At 38.3% G+C, this 25310-nt stretch overlaps 1 protein-coding gene across 5 annotated transcripts; it reads right to left on the bottom strand.

Moving 5' to 3' along the window:
• Positions 1-1602: 1602 nt before the first annotated feature.
• Positions 1603-23803, bottom strand: LOC133623040 (mothers against decapentaplegic homolog 2). 5 transcript variants are annotated; one of them, XM_061985956.2, is made up of 12 exons: positions 23631-23803; positions 18330-18412; positions 16782-17133; positions 12772-12861; positions 10215-10408; positions 9594-9728; positions 9285-9359; positions 8736-8789; positions 8460-8672; positions 6758-6895; positions 6301-6445; positions 1605-3005 (listed from the first exon to the last, which is right to left on the bottom strand). In XM_061985956.2, the coding sequence occupies exons 3-12, from the start codon at positions 17015-17017 to the stop codon at positions 2882-2884; spliced, it is 1404 nt and encodes a 467-aa protein (XP_061841940.1). In that variant the 5' UTR covers positions 17018-17133; positions 18330-18412; positions 23631-23803; the 3' UTR covers positions 1605-2881. The 5 variants fall into 5 exon arrangements, with proteins under 5 accessions (XP_072770346.1, XP_061841940.1, XP_061841942.1 ...); XM_061985958.2 differs by having other exon boundaries at positions 16782-17105; XM_072914245.1 differs by lacking the exon at positions 18330-18412 and having other exon boundaries at positions 1603-3005; positions 10290-10408.
• Positions 23804-25310: the final 1507 nt, after the last annotated feature.

The raw sequence follows: 25310 nt of genomic DNA, 5'->3' as shown, positions 1-25310 counted from the left end.
ATACAAATTATTTGGGAGAAAACATTTTTTTTAAAAGAGGGTACAGAAGTATGGAGCCCCTAAAGGGACATGGGGGGAAACATTTTTTTAAATTATTTTTTATTATTTTTTTTAGACATGTATCTCGTACGCGTGAGAAACTTTTTATAAAGTTATTAAAAAAAAAAAGTTTTTTTAAACATGTATCTCGTGCACAAGAGATAGTTTCTCGTGCACACGATACATGTTTAAAAAAAAAAAAATATATATATATATATATAATTTTTTTTTTTAGACATGTAGCTCATGCGCAAGAGAAATTATCTCGTGCGCACGAGAAACTTTTTATAAAGTTATAAAAAAAAATAATATTTTTTTAGACATGTATCTCGTACGCACGAGAAACTTTTTAGTTATTAAAAAAAAAAAATTCTAAACATGTATCTCGTGCGCAAGAGAAACTTTTTATAAAGTTATAAAAAAAAATAATCTTTTTTTAGACATGTATCTCGTGCGCAGTTTCTCTTGTACATGAGATACATGCCTAAAAAATATTTTTTTAAATATATATATTTTTTTATAACTTTATAAAAAGTTTTCAATGCGCACGAGAAACTCTCGTGCACACGAGAAAGTATTTATAAAGTTATACAAAAAAAAATTATACTTTTTTTTAGACATGTATCTTGTGCGCACGAGATACATGTCTTTAAAAAAAAAAAAAGATAATTTTTTTATTTTTAGACATGTATCTTGTGCGCAAGAGATACTCGTTTTTATAAAGTTGTAAAAAAAATTTTTTTTTAGACATGTATCTCGTGTGCAAGAGATACATGTCTAAAAAAAAAAATTATATATATATATATATATATATATATATATATTTTTTTTTTAATAACTATAAAAAGTTTCTCGTGTGCACGAGAAACTTTTTATAAAGTTATTTAAAAAAAAAAATTCTAAACATGTATCTCGTGCACACGAGATAGTTTCTCGTGCACACGAGATACATGTCTAAAAAAAAATATATACATATATAATTTTTTTTTTTTAGACATGTATCTCGTGCGCACGGGAAACTTTTTATAAAGTTATAAAAAAAAAAATCTTTTTTAGACATGTATCTCGTGCGCACGAGATAGTTTCTCTTGTACATGAGACACATGCCTAAACATTTTTTTTTAAATATATATATTTTTATAACTTTATAAAAAGTTTTCAATGCGCACGAGAAACTCTCGTGCACACGAGAAAGTATTTATAAAGTTATACAAAAAAAAAAAAATACTTTTTTTTTTAGACATTTATCTTGTGCGCACGAGATAGTTTCTCGTGCGCACGAGATACAGGTCTTTAAAAAAAAAAAAGATAATTTTTTTTATTTTTAGACATGTATCTCGTGCGCAAGAGATACGCGTTTTTATAAAGTTGTAAAAAAAATTTTTTTTTAGACATGTATCTCGTGTGCAAGAGATACATGTCTAAAAAAAAAAATTATATATATATATATATATATATATTTTTAATAACTAAAAAGTTTCTCGTGCTCACAAGAACTTTTTATAAAGTTCTAAAAAAAATATATATATTTTTAGACATGTATCGAGATAATTTCTCGTGTGCACGAGATACATGCTAAAAAAAAATTTTGTTTTGTTTTATAACTTTATAAAAATTTCTCGTGCGCATGAGATACACGTCTAGAAAAATAAAATAAAAAATTATAAACATTTTTTTCCCCCATGTCCCTTTAGGGGCTCCGTACAGAACATATGGAACAAATGTTTTTTCACTGGGACAAAGAGCTGTTACTGGAAACAAATTCCAGCTGAACCGTTGGGGCTAAATGAAGGAATAATCCAAGCCTTCCCGGTCAGTTTTTCAAACAGCCCTGTTATTGAAAATATTACTTTAATAGAAAATGTGAATGACAGAAATGTTTAAGGTACATTTATATATAAAAATACATGATAATACAAAAAAGTAGCAAAAAAATTGGGATATAGGCTAAAAACCGATGATGAATACTCGCCAATACCTTCAATCAATCCTGGGGAGACAATTCAAGGCCTCTCCTCGTGTTGTGTCATAAAGAAAACAAACTCTTGCTAACAGCGGATACTCTCTGGTTCCTGCCCAGTGCACCCTTGCAAACCCAGTTTGTAAACCGGGATGTAAGGTGAGATGCAAGTCAACTTCATAGTGGACACGAAATACTGCCATATAATGACAAAAAATTATCAAACATACTGAGTTTTCAGTTTGTTTGGGGTTTTTTGGATTTAGAAACCAACATTCCTATTCGTCATTTAAGTATGTCTTAGAACGACACAAAAGTTAAAAACAAAAAAAAGGGGGTAGGTCAAGCCTAGCAAACAGTGAGGTCGATTTCATCAAATTTTATAAAAGTTCAACTCCACGGTCACTTTTTTTCCCCCCACCGAGCAAACTGACAAAACTCACGGGCCATGTTTCTCAGAGAAACAGAAAGGTCAGTGCTCGTGACAGTTGGTGCGGGCTGCACTAGAAACTCTTAACAGCACGCCAGCGATTTTCAACACTGAGAAATATTCTAGGTTTTTTTTGGTATTTTTCCCTACTTCCTGGACAAAGACACTTTTCTTTTGTACCACAAAATGATCAAATATTAATAAAGGATTTGGGGGGGGGGAAGCAATTGAACAAGGTGCATGACAAAGATGACTAACAAAGTGCCAAATTGTTTACTGAAAAATCTGTTTGTGTGCGTGTGTAAATGTTTAGAAGTATGTGGATCAAGGTCACAAATACAATGAAGTATATGGCAAAAAATAAATTTGCTGGGTTTCCTTGATAAGACCCATTATTAGAACTGATCTTTGTTTTTTGTTTTTTTTTGGGGAGGGTGAGGTTCCTTTGTTATCTAGGACATACTGGAACAGCGTGCAGAAGGGGAACCCATCTGAGTCAGAACCTTGTCTAGCCACTGAAGAGGACCGTTCAAATGCAACTCGATCCAGCAAGGCGTGCTTGTAACAGTCTGCCTCCTGTGAAACAAAAACATTTAATAAATGTAGCGTAGTGTCTCGCAGGGCTGCACTTATCAATCATTCTAGTAATCTATTCATTAGTTTGATTTAGGATAAAACACACCTTACAGCCTCAATGCGTATTTTATGGAAAATAGTTGAAATAAACACAATTTTTCTACTTTCTACATTTTTTCTCTCTAATAAAAGTACATCATCAACATAGACTTTGCACTTTTAACATGTGCGCATTACTAAAATCTGTGTTTGCCTATAAAGGCAACACACGGCTCTAGAGCCACATGCGGCTCTTTAGCGGCGCTCTGGTGGCTCCATGGAGATTTTTAAAAAATGTACGGAAATGGAAAAGAAATGGGGTGAAAAAGGTTTTTTGTTGTAATGTGGTTTCTGTAGGAGGACAAACACGACACAAACTTTTGTAATTGTTAGAAAGCCCACTTTTTGGGGCGACATAGCTCGGTTGGTAGAGCAGCCGTGCCAGCAACTTGAGGGTTGCAGGTTCGATTCCCGCTTCCGCCATCCTAGTCACTGCCGTTGTGTCCTTGGGCAAGACACTTTACCCACCTGCTCCCAGTGCCACCCACACTGGTTTAAATGTAACTTAGATATTGGGTTTCACTATGTAAAGCGCTTTGAGTCACTAGAGAAAAGCGCTATATAAATATAATTCACTTCACTTCACAGTAAGTTTGTGTTTATGCTTCACGGATGAGAGTATTTGCGAGCGGCGTTTTGTCCTACTAATTTAAGCGGCCCTTGAACACACCGTTGTGTGGACTGTGACTCAACAGTTTGTTTGTATCCGTAACTTTCTCCGACGCTGTGTTTTATGCCAGTCTCATTTTGTCCACCAAACGTTTTATACTGTGCACGAATGCACAAAGGTGAGTTGTGTTGATGTTATTGCATGACTGCAAGCTAATTGATGCTAACATGCTGTTTAGGCTAGCTGTATGTACATATTGCATCATTATGCCTCGTTTGTAGGTATATCTGTGCTCATTTAATTGTGTGTTTAGTTTATTTTTCCATGTTCTATCACACATTATCTGTATGTAATACTGGTTGCATTTCTTATAGTTATTTGTGAGCAATGTTGTTCCAGACCACAGCAAACATTACCTAGCTCGCAAAGATTGTAATAAATCCATTAAAAGAAGACCGCCTGACGGTTTTTTTAACTTGGACACACACATCTATACCTTTGGCTATTCTAAGACGGTTATTTCCAGGAGTTATCTCACCCTCTGAGAAGTTTTACTAATGTTTTCCAATGTTGTATAAAATGTTTAGAATAAATATTAAATTTCAACATTTCTGTGAACAAAGATTTGCGTCAGCCTGCGACACATAGTTATTTTGATAGTACGGTAGGCTAATATAGCTAGTATAGACACTAGGGATGTCCCGATCCAAGTTTTTGCACTTCCGATCCGATACCGATATTGTTTTTGCACTTCCGATCCGATACCGATACTGACCGATACTGGCCTATAGTTTAAAGTTATTTAGCCTACTTAGTTGTCAGAATCATGTTGAAAAGGGTTTTAGTACTCTTGATAACAACTAGCCAGCGGAATTAGGTGAGTTTGAATAATACACAACGGTTGGTAACAAGAAACTGACCTGTTTATTCAAGGATAAACACAAAATAGACAAAATTATACATGACAAACAGAAATGGCATCATTGAACTAGGGCTGGGCGATATGGCCTTTTTTTAATATTGCGATATTTTAAGGCCATGTCACGATACACCATATATATGTGGATATTTTGCCTTAGCCTTGAATGAACACTTGATGCATATAATCACAGCAGTATGATGATTCTATGTGTCTACATTAAAACATTTTTCTTCATACTGCATTAATATATGCTACTTTTAAACTTTCATGCAGAGAAGGAAATCACAACTAAAAAAATCACTATTTTTTTCATACGGTGTTGATCTGGAAATGTTTGCATCGGCATTTTAAGAGACGTTACAATATTTCAACAATGATGACGAAAACTGTTTTCTCTGTCGTGTCCGTGTGTCGAAAATTGTTATGCGCTTATTTTTTTATTTGATTTTGTGCGTGGCATAGATTTGCCGTGCGCAATTGCACAGGCGCGCACTTTAGAGGGAGCATTGCTTGCACGGCTGCGCTAGCATCACAGCTAACGTTAGCCATGCTGCTACCTCTCTGCTCGGGGAGGACGTATACGTATGTGACGTATGACGTGACAGTATGTGACGTGTGTAAGAAGGTGCGCTTGCTGTCTGTGAGAGGGAGACACAAGAAAGAGTGAGAAGAGCCTGTCGTGTAATGCCAGCAGCTAAAAGCATCTGCGTGAGAATCCACAGACCTGTGGATGTGTTGAAGGTGTGCTGGAAAATGCGGAACGGAAATTAGGGAGCAGCAGAAAAGTGGAATGTATTATTTAAATAGGTGCGTTGGAAAACACGGACCGGAGTTTTTTTTTAAACTGGATCTGGATCGGCATTTTCCCATGCCTTGCCGATACGCATTTTTTGGCAAATATCGGCGGCCGATCCGATCCAAATATCGGATCGGGACATCCCTAATAGACACTTAGGTCATAACACTTATATAAGGTTTTTAATTTCTTGCGGCTCCAGACCGATTACTTTTTTGTATTTGTGGTCCAATACTTTCAATATTTTGGGTTGCCGACCCCTGGCCTGTACAGATTACAGTAAGGGTCCCCAACCTTTTTCGCACCAGAACCGGTTTAAAGTCAGCATTATTTTCACAGGCCTTCCACGTGTGGCAGATAAACACAGCAAAAATAAGTGCATGACAAATACAAATGAATTAGTGGCAGCTCTGGCCTTTTGTCCTTTGCAAAAAAAGTTCTCCAAAGATTTTAGTTTTTAACTAATTTTCGCTTGTCGTGAGCTTATTTTACGGCTAAAGTATCTGATGCGTTATAAGTGATACGTCATCGCTTGGATGAAGACCAGTCTAGGGTGTACCCTACCTCTCGCCTTAATTTACCCGCAACCCAAATGAGAATAAGCAGTATAAAAAAATGGATGGATGGATGGATACTCTACACGGTCAAGATTTTGTCCTTTTTTATTAGTTGCACTTAAACAATTGGAAGCAACATAATATAAATCTAAGCTTTTTTCTAATCAAATGAATTGATTACAAGTTGCAGCCCTTTCCCTTTGCAGCTCTTAATAAAAGCTGTGATTCAATTTATGTGGTACAAACACTACTTTCGTTAATTTCAACATCTCTACATTCATTTCCGTTTGAGGTTATATAATACAGCTCACCTGTACTCTGCTCCCCAGCCTTTGACAAAGCTCATTCGTATGGTGCACATCCTCGTGAGTTGGTACACAGCCTCAAACCCCTGGTTGACTGACTGAGCCAGCAGAGCAGCAAATTCCTGATTGTTGAAGATTTTTAAATTACAGCCTGAAGGGGTAAAGATGCACACATAAAAGTGATTGATGAGTATGTGTTTGGGATGAAGAGGATGGGTTAGACTTTATCATTCATTTCATAACGAGTCCATTGACTTTGACTGAAGGGGTTGATTTTCTTGCGAGTAAATTTCAAGTGGTGTCTCAGCAGCCACTTGGGTGTTGAATCTCAAAAGTGATTTTAAATGTTAAATATTATTTATTTATAAAGTCTTCTGGACAGAGCAGCATGAGAGTATAGAATATAGAAACATAACTAAAAACTTGGGACATTTAGATAGGACTGACAGCTTTAGCAAGTTACCTGGTGGAATTTTACACACTGTTGCTGGATGCCATCCATACCGTTGATTGCAGTTTGGACTCTGTACAAAGATGGCGCTATCACTCAGACACTCAGCAAACACTTCCCCACCTATGTAGTAGAGTCGAACTCCTCTTCCTGGATGCATAAAAACAAAAATGCATTTACCATTCATCTATTTTCTACCGCTTGTCCATCTTGGGGTCGCAGGGGGGGGCTGCATTCGGGTGGAAGGTGGGCTCCACCCTGGACTAGTTGCCAGCTCATCGCAAGGCAAACACATATAGACAGACAACATTCACACTCACACAGTAGGGCCAATTTAGTGTTGCCAAAAGACTATCATACACTGAAAATAGTTAGAAATAGTGGTGTAACAGTAAGCAAGGTCGTATGTACGAGAGATGTCCGATAATATCCGACTGCCAATGTCATCGACCGATAAATGCTTTAAAATGTAATATCGGAAAATATCGGTATCGGTTTCAAAAAGTAAAATGTACGACTTTTTAAAACGCCGCTGTGTACACGGACATAGGGAGAAGTAAAGAGCGCCAATAAACCTTAAAGGCACATAATATCTACGGCTTTTCACACACACAAGTGAATGCAATGCATACTTGGTCAACAGCCATACAGGTCACACTGAGGGTGGCCGTATAAACAACTTTAACACTGTCACACATATGCGCTACACTGTGAACCCACACCAAACAAGAATGACAAACACATTTCGGGAGAACATCCGCACCGTAACACAACATAAACACAACAGAACAAATACCCAGAACCCCTTGCAGCACTAACTCTTCCGGGACACTACAATATACACCCCCGTCCCCCCCCACCTCAATCTCCTCATGCTCTCTCAGGGAGAGCATGTCCCAAATTCCAAGCTACTGTTTTGAGGCATGTTAAAAAAGTTAATGCACTTTGTGACTTCAATAATAAATATGGCAGTGCCATGTTGGCATTTTTTTCCATAACTTGAGTTGATTTATTTTGGAAAACCTTGTTACATTGTTTAATGCATCACAACAAAATTAGGCATAATAATGTGTTAATTCCACGACTGTATATATCGGTATCGGTTGATTTCGGAATCGGTAATTAAGAGTTGGACAATATCGGAATATTGGCAAAATAGCCATTATCGGACATCTCTAGTATGTACTATGGTTTTAAAGTCCCTACTTTGGTTTGTTTCAGCACAAGGGAAGAAAAGCATAGCAAAGATGCCTAGTGGACATTTTGCCTCCCCTCAGAGCAGGCTTCACCAGTTAATGCTCTCAGAGGTAGGACAGCTATAGTCTCTGGTTGAGTTGTGGCGAAGCGCATTCATCGGCAGTGGAAACGGACACGTTGACAAGAATGGAAACGCATTGTGCATATTCAACGTATTTATTCTCTGAAATTGGGAAACCGGTCTTTAGGCTCAGCCTCTTCCTTGGTGTTATCACTAGCCATGACTCCCACTCGCCAAATGCTGGACTGCATTCTAATTGTTTACTGAGTGGATGCCTGACACGAGGCACACTTCCTGTCCCACACTTTAATTGAGTACCATGTGCCTCTGTTCCAAACCAAAGGATCCATCCTGAGAAATCCGTTTACAAATACATGTGCTGTTACACCCCCAGTGATAATGAATCTTTGCAGGAACTGTTTTTGTGTTGGAAGGCGTTTCCTTTTAGAGACTTACCTATATGCCTTCGAGTCATCTCCACAGTGGCATTCCTGTTGACATTCGACAGTAGGCCCAAGCAGAATCGCTCAGAGTTCGATGGGTCTGTAAATCCGTCTACCGTCAATGAAGGCTGTGAGGCGTGGAACGTCTCGCCTACACGTTGGTTGAGCTCATAGTAAGCTATTGAGCACCAAAAGGCTGGTTCCGAGTAAGTCACGGGTTGCAGATCTACAGAGAGATTGTTGTGTGAGGAAGCTGAGGTATCAGTTGAGATATGTGTCTGTGTCTTACCCATGCTGTGATTGACAGGTGACAGAGTGCTGGGAGACAGCTCTGCTGGAGAACCTGGCACGGGACAAGACATCAAAAGACTTAGCTGCACACAAGTGATGGATCAGACTTTCAATGACAATGGTAACTGGAAAAGCAAGAATAGTAATATCACAAGAATAAATAATAAAAATCATGTGGCTAACAAAAAAACAATCATCAAAAGTACATCATGCAAAATTCCTATTGCACATTTGTTGTTTTGACGATTTAATGATGATCATATGAAACTAGTGTAAGAAAGTGTGATGAAATAAGTAAACAAATATTATGGATCATTTTCATTCTGTTTTGGCCTATGTGCTAACCCTCTACAAAGTTTTGTGCATAGTAACAGTTTTTTTATGCATTAACTTTGGAATTGCATTGACAATACGAATTAAAATATTCAAATTAAACACATAATAGTTCATTAAAATAACAAAGCAAGTGGTGTTCTCAAAACCTTGCATGGTACTGTATGTTTCCCGGCAAGACATATGTCCTATCAAGGCACAAGCAGCAGGGTACCTGTATCCATGCTTTGATTCATCTGTTGATCGCTGGCCTCCCCATCCTCACTTATGTAGCCTGGTGGAGGTGTTTCTGTTCAATTGATTACATAGCACAACAATGAAATTACATTTCAAGCAGCTAAGATTTAGTATAACATTAAGGTGTTTTTAGGTATTATCTCATCCATTTCACTATATTCAAATTCAATGATTACATTTATATTAACCCAACAAACAATTTGTTCAAATTGTTAACGAGAGGGACAAATCAAAACTCTAAAAAAAGTAGAATTTTAGGAGAAAACAAATACTAGTTTAACCTCACCTGGTATGTAGTTATTTGGAGGCTCAATTCCTGCAGGAAAGTTTGTGTTCTCAGGTATGGAATGAGTGTAGTCATCCAGAGGCGGCAGCTCTGTCAGAATTTCTGAGTGTCTTGGCACAAGAACCGGAGGCAGAACTATGACAAATGAACGTTGATTGGAGCTTGGTTAGTCTCGTTTCAACAATTAATTTATAAAATACATATATACTCTTTAAAAAAAAGAAGATATATATGAAAATATAATCTGGCCTTGGTTGGGTGGTTTTAAAATGCTATCTCTTTTAGAAGACACACATCCACAGTAGGCATCACAGTCTCCCCTTTACTTTGATACCATGATCATTTAGTAGACTGGTATATAACATGTAGGTTAATGCAGAAAGAAGGTTTTTTTTAAACTTATTGAATGGAGATATTTATTATAAGCCACCTGATTTCAAATTTGTACACACAGGCTTTAGTTAGGATTAAAATGATCTCAACAATGTGCATTACAATTATTAAAATAACAAAATAGTGGTTGTGGAAAGATGTCATGAACACTTAAGTTTTCAAATAAACTACACCCATCTAAGACGAAGACATGCATGGATAAAATAAAGCTCTACAGAGCTGTCTCACCTGGGGTCTCCACCCTTTGATAATGGTAAGGGTTGATGCAGACCTCATCCTTCTTGAGGTGAAAGGCATACTCACAGGCCTCGATTGCACGCAGTTCATGGTGGCTATGAAGGTCCGGCCACCGCCACAAACGGCAATAGATAACATGGGGAAGCCCCTTCCTGTGGGAGACCTGCATGCGGCCATCAAGAGATCTGAACGGATGGCAAAAGGCAAATGTATGAGCGCATGGCGGAGACAGGTGAGAGGGAAACATACAGTATTAGTACAGTTCTTGTTCTGATATCATGATAGTTAAATTGACAGCTGTGTTTATTTAGTAAATAGCATCTGGCTGTTAAATGATCTACATTGGCTAACCTGCACGACCAACTTTTTCATTGTGGTCTACATAACATGTAATGGTTGTTCTTTGGTCAAATATTTGCATAGATTATGTTTTATATACCATCTTCAAGCCGCTTTCTGACCGTCTCTTTGGGATGCGCTGTTTTGTGGGTGGTTTTATTTATGTGCCTCCACTTTGACTGCATCTTCTCCCTGTCAGCCATGTTGTAGTTTGTATTGCTCCCATATCAAGTCTACTGATCTAAGTTTAAACTACACGCTTCTTTGTATTAGAAATGGCAACAGCGCAGGATGTAAGTGTGTGTACGAACCAGTCTGCCTCACTACAAGAGGTTAGAGAAAAATAAGGAACTTATTGACTACAATGACGGACTCGCACAAAGATTTTACGGTAAACCTCTACCATATATGGAGATATCTGCTGACGTTACATGCTGGAAAAAAGTCACAAGTTGTGCAAATTCCAAACGACTCATTTGGAAAAAGTATGATTGTTTCATAAATATCTCCGCCATGCCTCCATGGTTTGATTTAAAATTTTCGGGACTTCTACAGATCCCAAATACACAAAAACAGGTACCAATAGGTAAGAAAAGTTGGTCGTGCAGGTTAGCCAATGTAGATAATTTAACAGTCAGATGCTATTTACTAAATAAACACAGCTGTCAATTTAACTATAATGATATCAGAACAAGAACTGTACTAATATTGTATGTTTCCCTCTAAGAGGGAAACATACAGCATATATCTCCATATATGGAAGAGATTTACTGGAAAATCTTTGTGCGAGTCCGTCATTGTAGTCAATAAGTTCCTTATTTTTCTCTATCCTCTTGTGAGGCAGACTGGTTCGTAAACGCACTTACACCCTGCGCTGTTGCCATTTCTAATACAAAAGAAGCGTATAACGTATTTTTCGGACTATAAGGTTTTTTTTCATAGTTTGGCCGGGGGTGCGACTTATACTCAGGAGCGACTTAAGTGTAAAATTAACAACACATTACAGTAAAATATCAAATAATATTATTTAGCTCATTCACGTAAGAGACTAGACGTATAAGATTTCATGGGATTTAGCGATTAGGAGTGCCAGATTGTTTGGTAAACGTATAGCATGTTCTATATGTTATAGTTATTTGAATGACTCTTACCATACCGTAATATGTTACGTTAACATACCAGGCACGTTCTCAGTTGGTTATTTATGCCTCATATAACGTACACTTATTCAGCCTGTTGTTCACTATTCTTTATTTATTTTAAATTTCCTTTCAAATGTCTATTCTTGGTGTTGGGTTTCATCAAAAAAAATTCCCCAAAAAATGCGACTTATACTCCAGTGCGACTTATATGTTTTTTTCCCTTCTTTATTATGCGTTTTCGGCAGATGCGACTTATACCGTACTCCAAAAAATACGGTAGTTTGAACTTAGATCAGTAGACTTGATATGGAAGCAATACAAACTACAACATGGCTGACAGGGAGAAGATGCAGTCAAAGTGGAGGCACATATATAAAACCACCCACAAAACGGCGCATTCTGAAGAGACGGTCAGAAAGCGGCTTGAAGATTGATTGATTCTTTTATTAGTAGATTGCACAGTACAGTACATATTCCGTACAATTGACCACTAAATCGTAACACCCGAATACGTCTTTCAACTTGTTTAAGTTGGGGTCCACGTCAATCAATTCATGGTAAGATGGTATATAAAACATAATCTATGCAAATTTTTGACCAAAGAACAATCTGATGGTCTACATGTTATGTAGACCACAAGGAAGTATTTTAAATGTTAAAAAAAAATCTAAATATAGCCCTTTTAGGTTTCATCGACACTTCTTATTTACAAGTATATTTTGCTGCTATTAGTTATATTAATATTAACTTTATATGCACATAAGATGCAGACATTGTGTTTATTTCATTAGATGACAAAATAACTAAATATTGTACTTGTGTATGTCAGAAAGTAATCTAAGGTAATGCACCATGTGTACACTTCAAAGTCAAAATTATTTTCCGGAAAATTCCCCTCGTTTTCAAATGCAAATGTTGACAAATATGCCCACAGAATTAAAAAAATACATGCACCATGGCAAATTATGCAAATTAGACACCTCCAGCGCTCCCAAAACCCACTGTCACAGATAGATGGCAGCCCTGTGGGACGCAATGAGCATCATGCAAAAGTTTTTAATACTCACCTTGTTTGGTCAGAGTAGCTGTAAAGGCCTGATGTATCCCATTGTTCTATAGTGTTTGGTGAACTCAATCCCCAAATTTCTGAGCAATTGCTGCACAGAAAACAAAAGAAAAATCAAAAAGCAGAAACAACACAAGATATTGCAGATAAATAATAATAAATGTAGTTTGAACATTATAAAGCCATCTGTTATCTGTCATGTGAGACAGAATAAGACAAAGTTTTGATCATATCTCATATTTGACTAGTGGCAATGTCTTAATCTTATAATATTATGTACTTAATTTGTAGTAAGGGTAGATTCTAAAGAAACTAATTCAATTCTATGAAGCCGATGAATTTGTACGAAGAGAACAATGAAGCCTTGGACAATTATCAGGCGACAAGTAAGACGTTATCTAGAGATGTACAAACATGTGAATGATGCCAGCCTATCAGCTAGGAATGAATGTGTTAACATTGTTCCCACTAAACATGAGTCTGGTCATCAAGGTTGGATGGCTGATACACAGAACATCTCTTAAATTACCTCAGGGATTTTAATGCCCTGTATCGTATGCTTTGGTAATTGTGCAATTGGATAGGGTTTCTTTTTCTGGTCACAATGGTAGTATTCCATATTTCCCAAAATCTCTACATACAGTGGATCCTAACCTATTTGGGATTCAGCATTCATGGGACCCGCATATTCATTCCTGAGAAGACCAATGTCATTCACCGGCCATGTACTAAGATGCAACAACCTGACAAAAGTGTAAAAAGCGGCAGCAGGACTAACTTTTGGCAAGTCAACTTTGTCACAATCCAACCTCAAACCTTTCTTGGTCATTATTGGAATTACTAGAGGAAGTGTTGAATATGTAGACGTGGCATTGGAGGAACGCCTGCATCATCTTAGACTCTTAGCACGGAGCGGCGTACCACAACTACCGTATTTTCCGCACTATAAGGCGCACCTAAAAACCACAATTTTTCTCAAAAGCTGACAGTGCGCCTAATAACCCGGTGCGCTTTATTACGATTCATTTTCATAAAGTTTCGGTCTCGCAACTTCGGTAAACAGCCGCCATCTTTTTTCCCGGTAGAACAGGAAGCGCTTCTTCTTCTACGCAAGCAACCGCCAAGGAAAGCACCCGCCCCCATAGAACAGGAAGCGCTTCACCCGCCCCCATAGAACAGGAAGCGCTTCACCCGCCCCCGGAAGAAGAAGAAAAAACGCGCGGATATCACCGTACGTTTCATTTCCTGTTTACATCTGTAAAGACCACAAAATGGCTCCTACTAAACGATCCGGGTCATAAAAAGACGCAATCTCTCCATCCGCACACGGATTACTACCGTATTTCACAGCAACTGAACCGCACTGTGGAACGGGAGCACGTACGGTGAATATTCGCTCCACAGGGAATGAGAAGTCATCCTTCACTGTGGTTCTAGCTTGCCATGCTAACTTCCACTCATGGTGATATTCAAAAGGAAGACCTTGCCAAAAGAGACCTTTCCAGCCGGCGTCATCATAAAAGCTAACTCGAAGGGATGGATGGATGAAGAAAAGATGAGCGAGTGGTTAAGGGAAGTTTACGCGAAGCGGCCGGGTGGCTTTTTTCACGCTGCTCCGTCCATGTTGATATATGACTCTATGCGCGCCCACATCACAGATGGTGTCAAAAAACAAGTGAAGCACACAAATACAACACTCGCCGTCATTCCGGGTGGATTAACCAAAGAACTCCAACCGCTGGATATTGGTGTCAACAGGGCATTCAAATCACGACTGCGAACTGCGTGGGAAAAATGGATGACCGAAGGCGAACACACCTTCACTAAGACGGGCAGACAACGCCGGACAACATACGCCAACATCTGCCAGTGGATTGTAAATGCCTGGGCAGATATTTCTGTCACAACTGTGGTCCGAGCTTTCCGGAAGGCAGGATTCACAGAACTGCTGCACAACAACAGCGACACTGAATCCGATGATTTCGAAGAGACGGAGCCCGCCATTTTGGAAGCCACGCTAGCGCAACTTTTCAATTCGGACACCGAAGACGAAGAATTCGAAGGATTTACCGGTACGAATGAAGAATAACTTCAGAAAGTGAGCGCTATGTTTATTTTGTGTGTTGTGTGTTGTGACATTAACGTTCGAGCAACATTACCGGTATGTTGCTATTGCTCTACACCATTTTGAATTTTACTATGTTTGTGATTGCACATTTGTACATTTTGGGACAGAGTTGTTAGAACGCTGGTTTTCAATATATTATTAAAGTTTGACTGAACTATCTGACTGTTTTTTTGACATTCACTTTAGCGCAGCGTTTTTTTGACATTCACTTTAGCGCAGCGTAGGCGCGGCTTTTAGTCCGGGGCGGCTTATTGGTGGACAAAATTATGAAATATATAATTCATAGAAGGTGCGGCTAATAATCCGGTGCGCCTTATAGTGCGGAAAATACGGTAGTAGTTTTAGAGGGAGATTACTAAAAAGTTACTGACTCGATTTAAACGGAATTAATTGTTTCAGATCGTTGCATTCTAAAGACATGATATTGTTAGTGAATCATATCAGCAACCATAAATTCTGAAAATAATCGTTACACTCTTATTATAATTATAGTACGGTAGGTGTAACGGTACACAAAAATTTTGGTTCGGTACGTACCTCGGTTTAGAGGTCACGGTTCGGTTCATTTTCGGTACAGTAAGAAAACAACAAAATATACATTTTTTGTTAATTTATTTACCAAATTTGTAAACAACGGCTTTATCCTTTTAACATTGGGAACACTATAATAATTCTGCCCACGTTAATCAACATTAAACTGCCTCAAGTTGTTGCTCAGATTAAATAAAATGACAAAACTTTTCTTCTACATATAAAAAGTGCAACATTAAACTGTTTCAAGTCAACTCATGCTTAATTTATTACAGAATTTGGGAAGCCTGTAGTTGATTTATTATGTAAATGTTATATTTTTATCAACATGTGATAGCAGGGACCCTGCCATTCAAAACTAGGCTGCTGCATTACTAATGATTAATGTAACTATAGCTGAAAAAAATGGTACAATAGCAATAGGAGAGACTATTCATCCCTGAACACCATGGAGTTCATGTAGGCTTAATGATGCACTTACATTATTATATCAACTATCAGAGACAGAAACTCTTCATTTAACATAATGTCCTTTTTTGCTGCTTCAACACAGCTCTCCCGTCCAAAGGCAAAACCCAGTAACTCAATTTTGGTCAAAACTGAGCTGATAATAATTTTGGAGTTACTAGGTAATATGTAACTCCAAAATTATTATCAGCTCAGTTTTGACCAAAATTGAGTTACTGGGTTTTGCCTTTGGACGGGAGAGCTCAATCAACACAGAAAAAGGTAAAGTGAAATAACAGACAGACAGGGTTTTGCTGATTGAGGCGGTGCCACAGGAGATGAAGCACATTTGTTGCAGTAGCTAACAACCAGGCTGAAGGCTAGACCATTTCTTTGCTTTATTGAACGATCTTTCATGATCATTTTATCAGTGATGAGCACCTATACATTTTACACTTTAAAGTCTGTGGGTAAAGCAAAATAGAGAGATTAGAGTGCAAACAAATTCGCATTTTGTGGCCTAGTGGTTAGAGTGTCCGCCCTGAGATCGGTAGGTTGTGGGTTCAAACCCCGGCCGAGTCATACCAAAGACTATAAAAATGGGACCCATTACCTCCCTGCTTGGCACTCAGTATCAAGTGTTGGAATTGGGGGTTAAATCACCAAAAATGATTCCCGGGCGCGGCCACCGCTGCTGCCCACTGCTCCCCTCACCTCCCAGGGGGTGATCAAGGGTGATGGGTTAAATGCAGAGAATAATTTCGCCACACCTAGTGTGTGTGTGACAATCATTGGTACTTTAACTTTTAACTTTAACATCCATTTTTATGGTTTCTCACCTAGGAGATGGGATCTACTGTATTTTATGAGGATGACAAGAAAATATCTCATGCTCGACACGTTACCTGGGAATAGTGACACACTTGGTGTTGCAGTTCTGCGTGGTGATGGCTTTCTCCAGCTCGTCTAGCTGGCCTGTCTTCTTCAACTTCTTTACTAAGCTCTTCACGGCCTTCTCGCACCATTTCTCTTCGTGGCCGTTGGGTTCTCCCACACCAGCGCCGCCTGGGCCGTTGGTTGACTTCTTCCAGCCCAAAAGCCTCTTCACCACAGGTGGAGTAAATGGCAAGATGGAGGACATCTTGGCTGGGCGACCCAGAAGTCTCCAGAGGACTCAAAATGAACTCTCTCTCTCAGAGGTACGCAAGACCCTTCCACTACCTCCAAGACTAAAACGTCAGAGAAAGAAAGCCGACTCTAAGAGGATACAGGACAAACACAGACACATATACCATTAAAAAAGTAAAGATTCAGAAATACACAAGACTTTTCAAAGAAAAGGTTGGAAAAAATAATCAAATACTGTTTTGATTAGCATAATAAAACGTGTTTTTTGCTTACAATATAAAGCAGTTCATATATGTCTTCTTGCCTTTATGTTTCAAATAAAATGTTCACAATTAGTTGACTTAGTACATGTAAAACAACAAAAATCGTCTCAAACTTGAACCTCGACCCCCTTAAAAATGAGATGCTAAATCTTATTGGGCTATTCTCAATATACAAATTCAAATTCAAACCTCTCTTGGGTTTTTTTTATACGCTTCACGCCACATTACGAATGACTATATGTTTTTCTTCTGCATCTTGCATTAACCATCTTGATCTTCATTTAATAACATACAATAAGTAGTAGTAAGTTTTAATTTCCACAGAAGACATTGGAACATTGTTTTGGTGTATTTAAAATTACGACATGTTACTAAAACCAACTCAAACTATTGATTAAAACATAATAATTGTACTACGACTGTAATAATGTACTTCTCTTGAGCCAATTACCGTATTTTTCGGACTATAAGTCGCAGTTTTTTTCATAGGTTGCGACTTATACTGAGGAGTGACTTATGTGTGAAAATATTAACACATTACCGTAAAATATCAAATAATATTATTTAGCTCATTCACGTAAGAGACTAGACGTATAAGATTTCATCGGATTTAGCGATTAGGAGTGACAGATTGTTTGGTAAACATATGGCATGTTTTATATGTTATAGTTATTTGAATGACTCTTACCATAATATGTTACGTTAACATACCAGGCACGTTCTCAGTTGGTTATTTATGCCTCATTTAACGTACACTTATTCAGCCTGTTGTTCACTATTCTTTATTTATTTTAAATTGCCTTTCAAATGTCTATTCTTGGTGTTGGCTTTTATCAAATACATTTCCCCCAAAAATGTGACTTATACTCCAGTGCAACTTATATATGTTTTTTTCCTTCTTTATTATGCATTTTCGGCCGGTGCGACTTATACTCCGGAGCGCCTTATACTCCGAAAAATACGGTAAACATGCTGGTCGATAAAAATTCTGTCATTTTGGGAAGACATATTGAATATATTAGGGGTGTAATAATTATTCGCTTAACGATTTATATAACTTACTTCAACTACGTCGATGTCTCTTCAGCAAGTTTGCCTTCCGGAATATAGGTGTCTATGAAACATCGTTTTAAAAGGAAATCAATCTAAAAACAAACAAAAAACATTGGATTTAAGGATAGCAGACTTTATATGAAGTTTAACACTTTTAACGTTAAAGACGTTAAACATTATTCAAGTCTGTCTGCCGTCTGTGATGTCATCGCCGTCAGTCCGTGAAACAAGAATGGTGAATAACTATGGAGACTGAGAAAGGTCACAACAAATGCAAACGCCACAAGACAAAATCATAAATTACAATACAACAACTTTCAGCTACAGCAAGACAGCAAATACAAATTCCACAATAATATGAATCCGCAACACAACTTTAAGTCACAAAGGACGCGACAGAAGTGATAGAGGAGCAAGTTACCGCGACGGACTAACTTACTGAATGAACATAGTATATTAGTATTATGAAAAAGTGGTCACACTTTACTTACATTTCGAGCTTGGTTAATTACACCGTTTTCAACTTTCCATCTCAGGAAGTCGGTGAGTGGCCGAAACTTTTCTGCTGTCATTTCCGTTCTGTCTTTGTATTGTTGTATTTAGGCTTATAGTTGTTGTGTTATGGCGTTATGTTACAGTGTTATGAGGTTTGCATTTGTTGTGATTTTTCTTTATTGTAGCTGTTTATTAAAATGACACTAATAGGTTTGGTTGATATCAGCACTTCAGTCATCGACAATTATATCATCTGAGAAATGGACATTGAAACAGTGTAGGTCTCACTTCGTAGGATATGTGCAGTGAACATAGTGAGCTCAGAAAGTATGAATAATAAAACACGCCAAAACATGTGTCCTTTATCATAGCTACACGTATGACAAAAAAAAGCGCGTGAAACTCAGTGGTATTCAGTGAGGTAAGATGAATTAAATGCGCTGACAGTTCATTGCTCCTGCCAAATGAATTGCACTGAGTGGAGAGGATCACCACTCCAAGATGGCGGCGCCGCGTCTCGTCAGCGCCAGTAGGCAGTAGCGCTCGATGCTGCGTCTACTTATTAGATGTTTATGGTTATTACATTAGCAGTGAGTTTACAGCCTCACTGATTTAACTACACAGCAAATAAAAGTTACGTTACTTAGCCAATAAACGTTATCTTACATCAGTGGTTCTTAACCTTGTTGGAGGTACCGAACCCCACCAGTTTCATATGCGCATTCACCAAACCCTTCTTTAGTGAAAAATAAAATGTTTTTTATTTCAAATTCAAGTTATATGTTTTTGGTAACACTTTAGTATGGGGAACATATTCTAAGTAACAAAGACTTAATTTAGAGTTATTTGGACATTAGGGGAACATATTGTAAGTAATAAAGACTTAATTTAGAGTTATTTGGTTAGGGTCAGGGTTAGAGGGTTAGGGTTATAACAAGGCCATGCCGAATAAGGCATTAATAAGTACTTAATAATGACTAGTTAAGAGCCAATATGTTACTAATTTGCATGTTAATAAGCAACTAATTAATGGTGAATATGTTCCCCATACTAAAGTGTTACCATGTTTTATTACTGGTGCACAACATGAACCATGCATGAACATCACCTTGTTCAAAGAACAAAACCAACACAAATTACACACCTGAGAATCAGTGTGACTTCTGCTGTTGCCGTATCCGTAATACGCCGATAGGGAGAAGTTTTATTTACACGATGAGTCGGGTGTGTTTTGACCTCCACTTATTCGGCATGGCCTTGTAATAACCCTAACCTTCTAACCCTGACCCTAACCAAATAACTCTAAATTAAGTCTTTATTAATTAGAATATGTTCCCCTAGTGTCCAAATAACTCTAAATTAAGTCTTTGTTACTTAGAATATGTTCCCCTTACTAAAGTGTTACCAAAAACATATAACTTTGTCTTGAATTTGAAAAAAAAACATTTTATTTTTTACTAAAGAAGGGTTCGGTGAATGCGCATATGAAACTGGTGGGGTTCGGTACCTCCAATAAGGTTAAGAACCACTGATGTAAGATAACGTTTATTGGCTAAGTAACACAACTTTTATTTGCTGTGTAGTCAAATCAGTGAGGCTATAAACTCACTGCTAATGTAATAACCATAAACATCTTATAAGTAGACGCAGCATCGAGCGCTACTGCCTACTGGCGCTGACGAGACGCGGGGCCGCCATCTTGGAGTGGTGATCCGCTCCAATCAGTGCAATTCATTTGGCAGGAGCAATGAGGCCGACTCACCGAACCCCTAGGGTTCGATCGAACCCAAGTTAAGAACCACTGGTATAGATATCTAATGTATTCATACATTGTTTATGTAGGATATACGCATGTATATATAACCTAATCATATTGTTTCTTCAACTTAAAAATAGCTGACCGTTTTTCCCCCTTCTCTGGGATTATATTCCCAGTTTTGACCTCGGACGTCTGCTCACTTATAGCATATAAGAATATTCTATTACTGTTAAGCAATCTATGAATAATAAAACACGTGTCCTTTATCATAGCTACACGTATGGCAAAAAAAGCGTGTGAAAATCAGTGGTATTCGGTGAGGTAAGATGAATTAAATGCGCTGACAGTTCATTGCTCCTGCCAAATGAATTGCACTGAGTGGAGCAGATCACCACTCCAAGATGGCGGCCCCGCGTCTCGTCAGCGCCAGTAGGCAGTAGCGCTTGATGCTGCGTCTATTTATAAGATGTTTATGGTTATTACATTAGCAGTGAGTTTACAGCCTCACTGATTTAACTACACAGCAAATAAAAGTTACGTTACTTAGCCAATAAACGTTATCTTACATCAGTGGTTCTTAACCTTGTTGGAGGTACCGAACCCCACCAGTTTCATATGCGCATTCACTGAACCCTTCTTTAGTGAAAAATAAAATGTTGTTTTTTCAAATTCAAGACAAAGTTATATGTTTTTGGTAACACTTTAGTAAGGGGAACATATTCTAAGTAACAAAGACTTAATTTAGAGTTATTTGGACACCAGGGGAACATATTCTAAGTAATAAAGACTTAATTTAGAGTTATTTGGTTAGGGTTATAACAAGGCCATGCCGAATAAGGCATTAATAAGTACTTAAGTACTTAATAATGACTAGTTAAGAGCCAATATGTTACTAATTTGCATATTGATAAGCAACAAATTAATGGTGAATATGTTCCCCATACTAAAGTGTTACCATGTTTTGTTACTGGTGCACAACATGAACCATGCATGAACATCACCTTGTTCAAAGAACAAAACCAACACAAATTACACACCTGAGAATCAGTGTGACTTCTGCTGTTGCCGTATCCGTAATACGCCGATAGGGAGAAGTTTTATTTACACGATGAGTCGGGTGTGTTTTGACCTCCACTTATTCGGCATGGCCTTGTTATAACCCTAACCCTAACCAAATAACTCTAAATTAAGTCTTTATTACTTAGAATATGTTCCCCTAGTGTCCAAATAACTCTAAATTAAGTGTTTTTGTTACTTAGAATATGTTCCCCTTACTAAAGTGTTACCAAAAACATATAACTTTGTCTTGAATTTGAAAAAAAAACATTTTATTTTTTACTAAAGAAGGGTTCGGTGAATGCGCATATGAAACTGGTGGGGTTCGGTACCTCCAATAAGGTTAAGAACCACTGATGTAAGATAACGTTTATTGGCTAAGTAACACAACTTTTATTTGCTGTGTAGTTAAATCAGTGAGGCTGTAAACTCACTGCTAATGTAATAACCATAAACATCTTATAAGTAGACGCAGCATCGAGCGCTACTGCCTACTGGCGCTGACGAGACGCGGGGCCGCCATCTTGGAGTGGTGATCCGCTCCAATCAGTGCAATTCATTTGGCAGGAGCAATGAGGCCGACTCACCGAACCCCTAGGGTTCGATCGAACCCAAGTTAATAGCCCCCCTTTTTTTAGACCAGTTGATCTGCCGTTTCTTTTCTTTTCTCCTCTGCTCCCCCCTATCCCTTGTGGAAGGGGAGACACACAGATCCGGTGGCCATGGATGGGGTGCTGGCTGTCCGGGGTCGGGACCCGGGGTGGACCGCTCGCCTGTATATCGGTTGGGAACATCTCTGCGCTGCTGACCCGTCTCCGCTCGGGATGGTTTCCTGCTGACCCCACTGTGGACTGGACTCTTACTGTTATGCTGGATCCACTATGGACTGTACTCTCACAATATTATGTTAGACCCACTCGACATCCATTGCATTCGGTCTCCCTAGAGGGGGGGGGGGGGGGGGGGGGGGTTACCCACATATGCGGTCCTCTCCAAGGTTTCTCATAGTCATTCACATCGACGTCCCACTGGGGTGAGTTTTTCCTTGCCCTTATGTGGGCTCTGTACCGAGGATGTCGTTGTGGCTTGTGCAGCCCTTTGAGACACTTGTGATTTAGGGCTATATAAATAAACATTGATTGATTGATTGTTTATATAGGATATACGCATGTATATATAACCTAATCATATTGTTTCTTCAATTTAAAATTAACTGACCGTTTTTTCCCCGTCTCTGGGATTATATTCCCAGTTTGACCTCGTACGTCTGCTCACTTATAGAGTATAAGAATATTCTATTACTGTTAAGCAAACTATGAATAATAAAACACGTGTCCTTTATCATAGCTACACGTATGACGAAAAAAGCGCGTGAAAATCACTGGTATTCGGTGAGGTAAGATGAATTAAATGCGCTGACAGTTCATTGCTCCTGCCAAATGAATTGCACTGATTGGAGCGGATCACCACTCCAAGATGGCGGCCCCGCGTCTCGTCAGCGCCAGTAGGCAGTAGCGCTCCATGCTGCGTCTACTTATAAGATGTTTATGGGCATAACTACATGCTAGCTAGGTGAGCTAATGTTAGCATAGCTCCAGGCTAGCTCGGTGAGCTAATGGTAGCATAACTACATGCTAAATAGACGAGCTAATGTTAGCATCACTAATGCTAACTAGGTGAGCTAACGTTAGCATCACTACATGCTAGCTGCCAGCTTGTTATCAAAATCCTTTTGTTGCCAACCAATAAACACAAGCAACACTCTTATGCGCGTCAGTCATTTTAATTTAAGGACACCCCTTCATAAAAAAATACGATTCAACTGGTCATTGAGATCAACTTTAAATCAGCCGAGCTTTAAAATGTTAGTTTTAAAGCCGAATCCAAAGTGATATTAGCAGGAAAGAAGGAACTATTTTAAAGTCCCGCTGGCTAGCGGCACTCTAGCATCACATACAACAACATTCTTTTAAAGTCAGCTAATCCCTGACAATACTCACCAACTCCTCGCTGTTGTAGCAAAAGGGCAGAAGAGTCCGATAAACGTTGCCAATAGAAGACAATAGCAAGGGAATGTTGTTACTACCGCCGACATTGACAAAAGCTTGGTGTGTGTGTTTTTTTTTTCTTCTCCCCCAAGTTGCTAGCAGTGCGACTTGTGCTAGTTAGCCATGTTAGGTAGACCGGAAGAAGACAAGAAGCCTGATTGGTCGACACCGGTTCTTAAACTCAACTCGCGTTGTGATTGGAGGATGGCGAGATGACGCTAGTTGTGGTTGTTGAACGTAAAAACAGGATGGGTTTATCATTATACTTAGAGATGCCGATAAATGCGTTAAAATGTAATATTGGAAATGATCGGTATCGTTTTTTTAAATTATCGGTATTGTTTTTTAATTTGTATTTTTATTGTATTTTTTTTAATTTTTATTAAATCAACATAAAAAACACAAGATACACTTACAATTAGTGCACCAACCCAAAAAACCTTCCTCCCCCATTTACTCTCATTCACACAAAAGGGTTGTTTCTTTCTGTTTTTAATATTCTGGTTCCTACATTATATATCAATATATATCAATACAGTCTGCAAGGGATACAGTCCGTAAGCACACATAAGCTGGTCCACTAATAGTACTAACCTTTAACAGTTAATTTTACTCATTTTCATTAATTACTAGTTTCTATGTAACTGTTTTTATATTGTTTTACTTTCTTTTTTATTATGTTAGATCCACTATGGACTGGACTCTCACTATTATGTTAGATCCACTATGGACTGGACTCTCATTATTATGTTAGATCCACTATGGACTGGACTCTCTCACTATTATGTTAGATCCACTATGGACTGGACTCTCACTATTTTGTTAGATCCACTATGGACTGGACTCTCACTATTATGTTAGATCCACTATGGACTGGACTCTCACTATTATGTTAGATCCACTATGGACTGGACTCTCACAATTATGTTTGATCCACTATGGACTGGACTCTCACTATTATGTTTGATCCACTATGGACTGGACTCTCATTATTATGTTAGATCCACTATGGACTGGACTCTCACTATTATGTTAGATCCACTATGGACTGGACTCTCACTATTATGTTAGATCCACTATGGACTGGATTCTCACTATTATGTTAGATCCACTATGGACTGGACTCTCACTATTATGTTAGATCCACTATGGACTGGACTCTCATTATTATGTTAGATCCACTATGGACTGGACTCTGATTATTATGTTAGATCCACTATGGACTGGACTCTCACTATTATGTTAGATCCACTATGGACTGGACTCTCACTATTATGTTAGATCCACTATGGACTGGACTCTCACTATTATGTTAGATCCACTATGGACTGTACTTTCACTATTATGTTAGATCCACTATGGACTGGACTCTCACTATTATGTTAGATCCACTATGGACTGGACTCTCACTATTATGTTAGATCCACTATGGACTGGACTCTCACTATTATGTTAGATCCACTATGGACTGGACTCTCACTATTATGTTAGATCCACTATGGACTGGACTCTCATTATTATGTTAGATCCACTATGGACTGGACTCTCACACTATTATGTTAGATCCACTATGGACTGGACTCTCATTATTATGTTAGATCCACTATGGACTGGACTCTCACTATTATGTTA

This window comes from Nerophis lumbriciformis, linkage group LG12 (assembly GCF_033978685.3).
Source record: "Nerophis lumbriciformis linkage group LG12, RoL_Nlum_v2.1, whole genome shotgun sequence".
NCBI classification, from domain to species: domain Eukaryota; kingdom Metazoa; phylum Chordata; class Actinopteri; order Syngnathiformes; family Syngnathidae; genus Nerophis; species Nerophis lumbriciformis.
The sequence above is the reverse complement of the archived record's forward strand: the minus strand, read 5'-3'. Positions and strand labels throughout refer to the sequence as shown.

Excerpts from the sequence above, each read along its gene's own strand:
- LOC133623040 (XM_061985956.2), bottom strand. The coding sequence starts at position 17,017 with ATGTCCTCCATCTTGCCATTTACTCCACCTGTGGTGAAGAGGCTTTTG. Across the intron at positions 12,862-16,781 it reads AAGTGTGTCACTATTCCCAG|CAATTGCTCAGAAATTTGGG; the intron begins GTAACGTGTCGA and ends TTTTCTGTGCAG. Across the intron at positions 3,006-6,300 it reads GGCTGGGGAGCAGAGTACAG|GAGGCAGACTGTTACAAGCA; the intron begins GTGAGCTGTATT and ends TTTGTTTCACAG.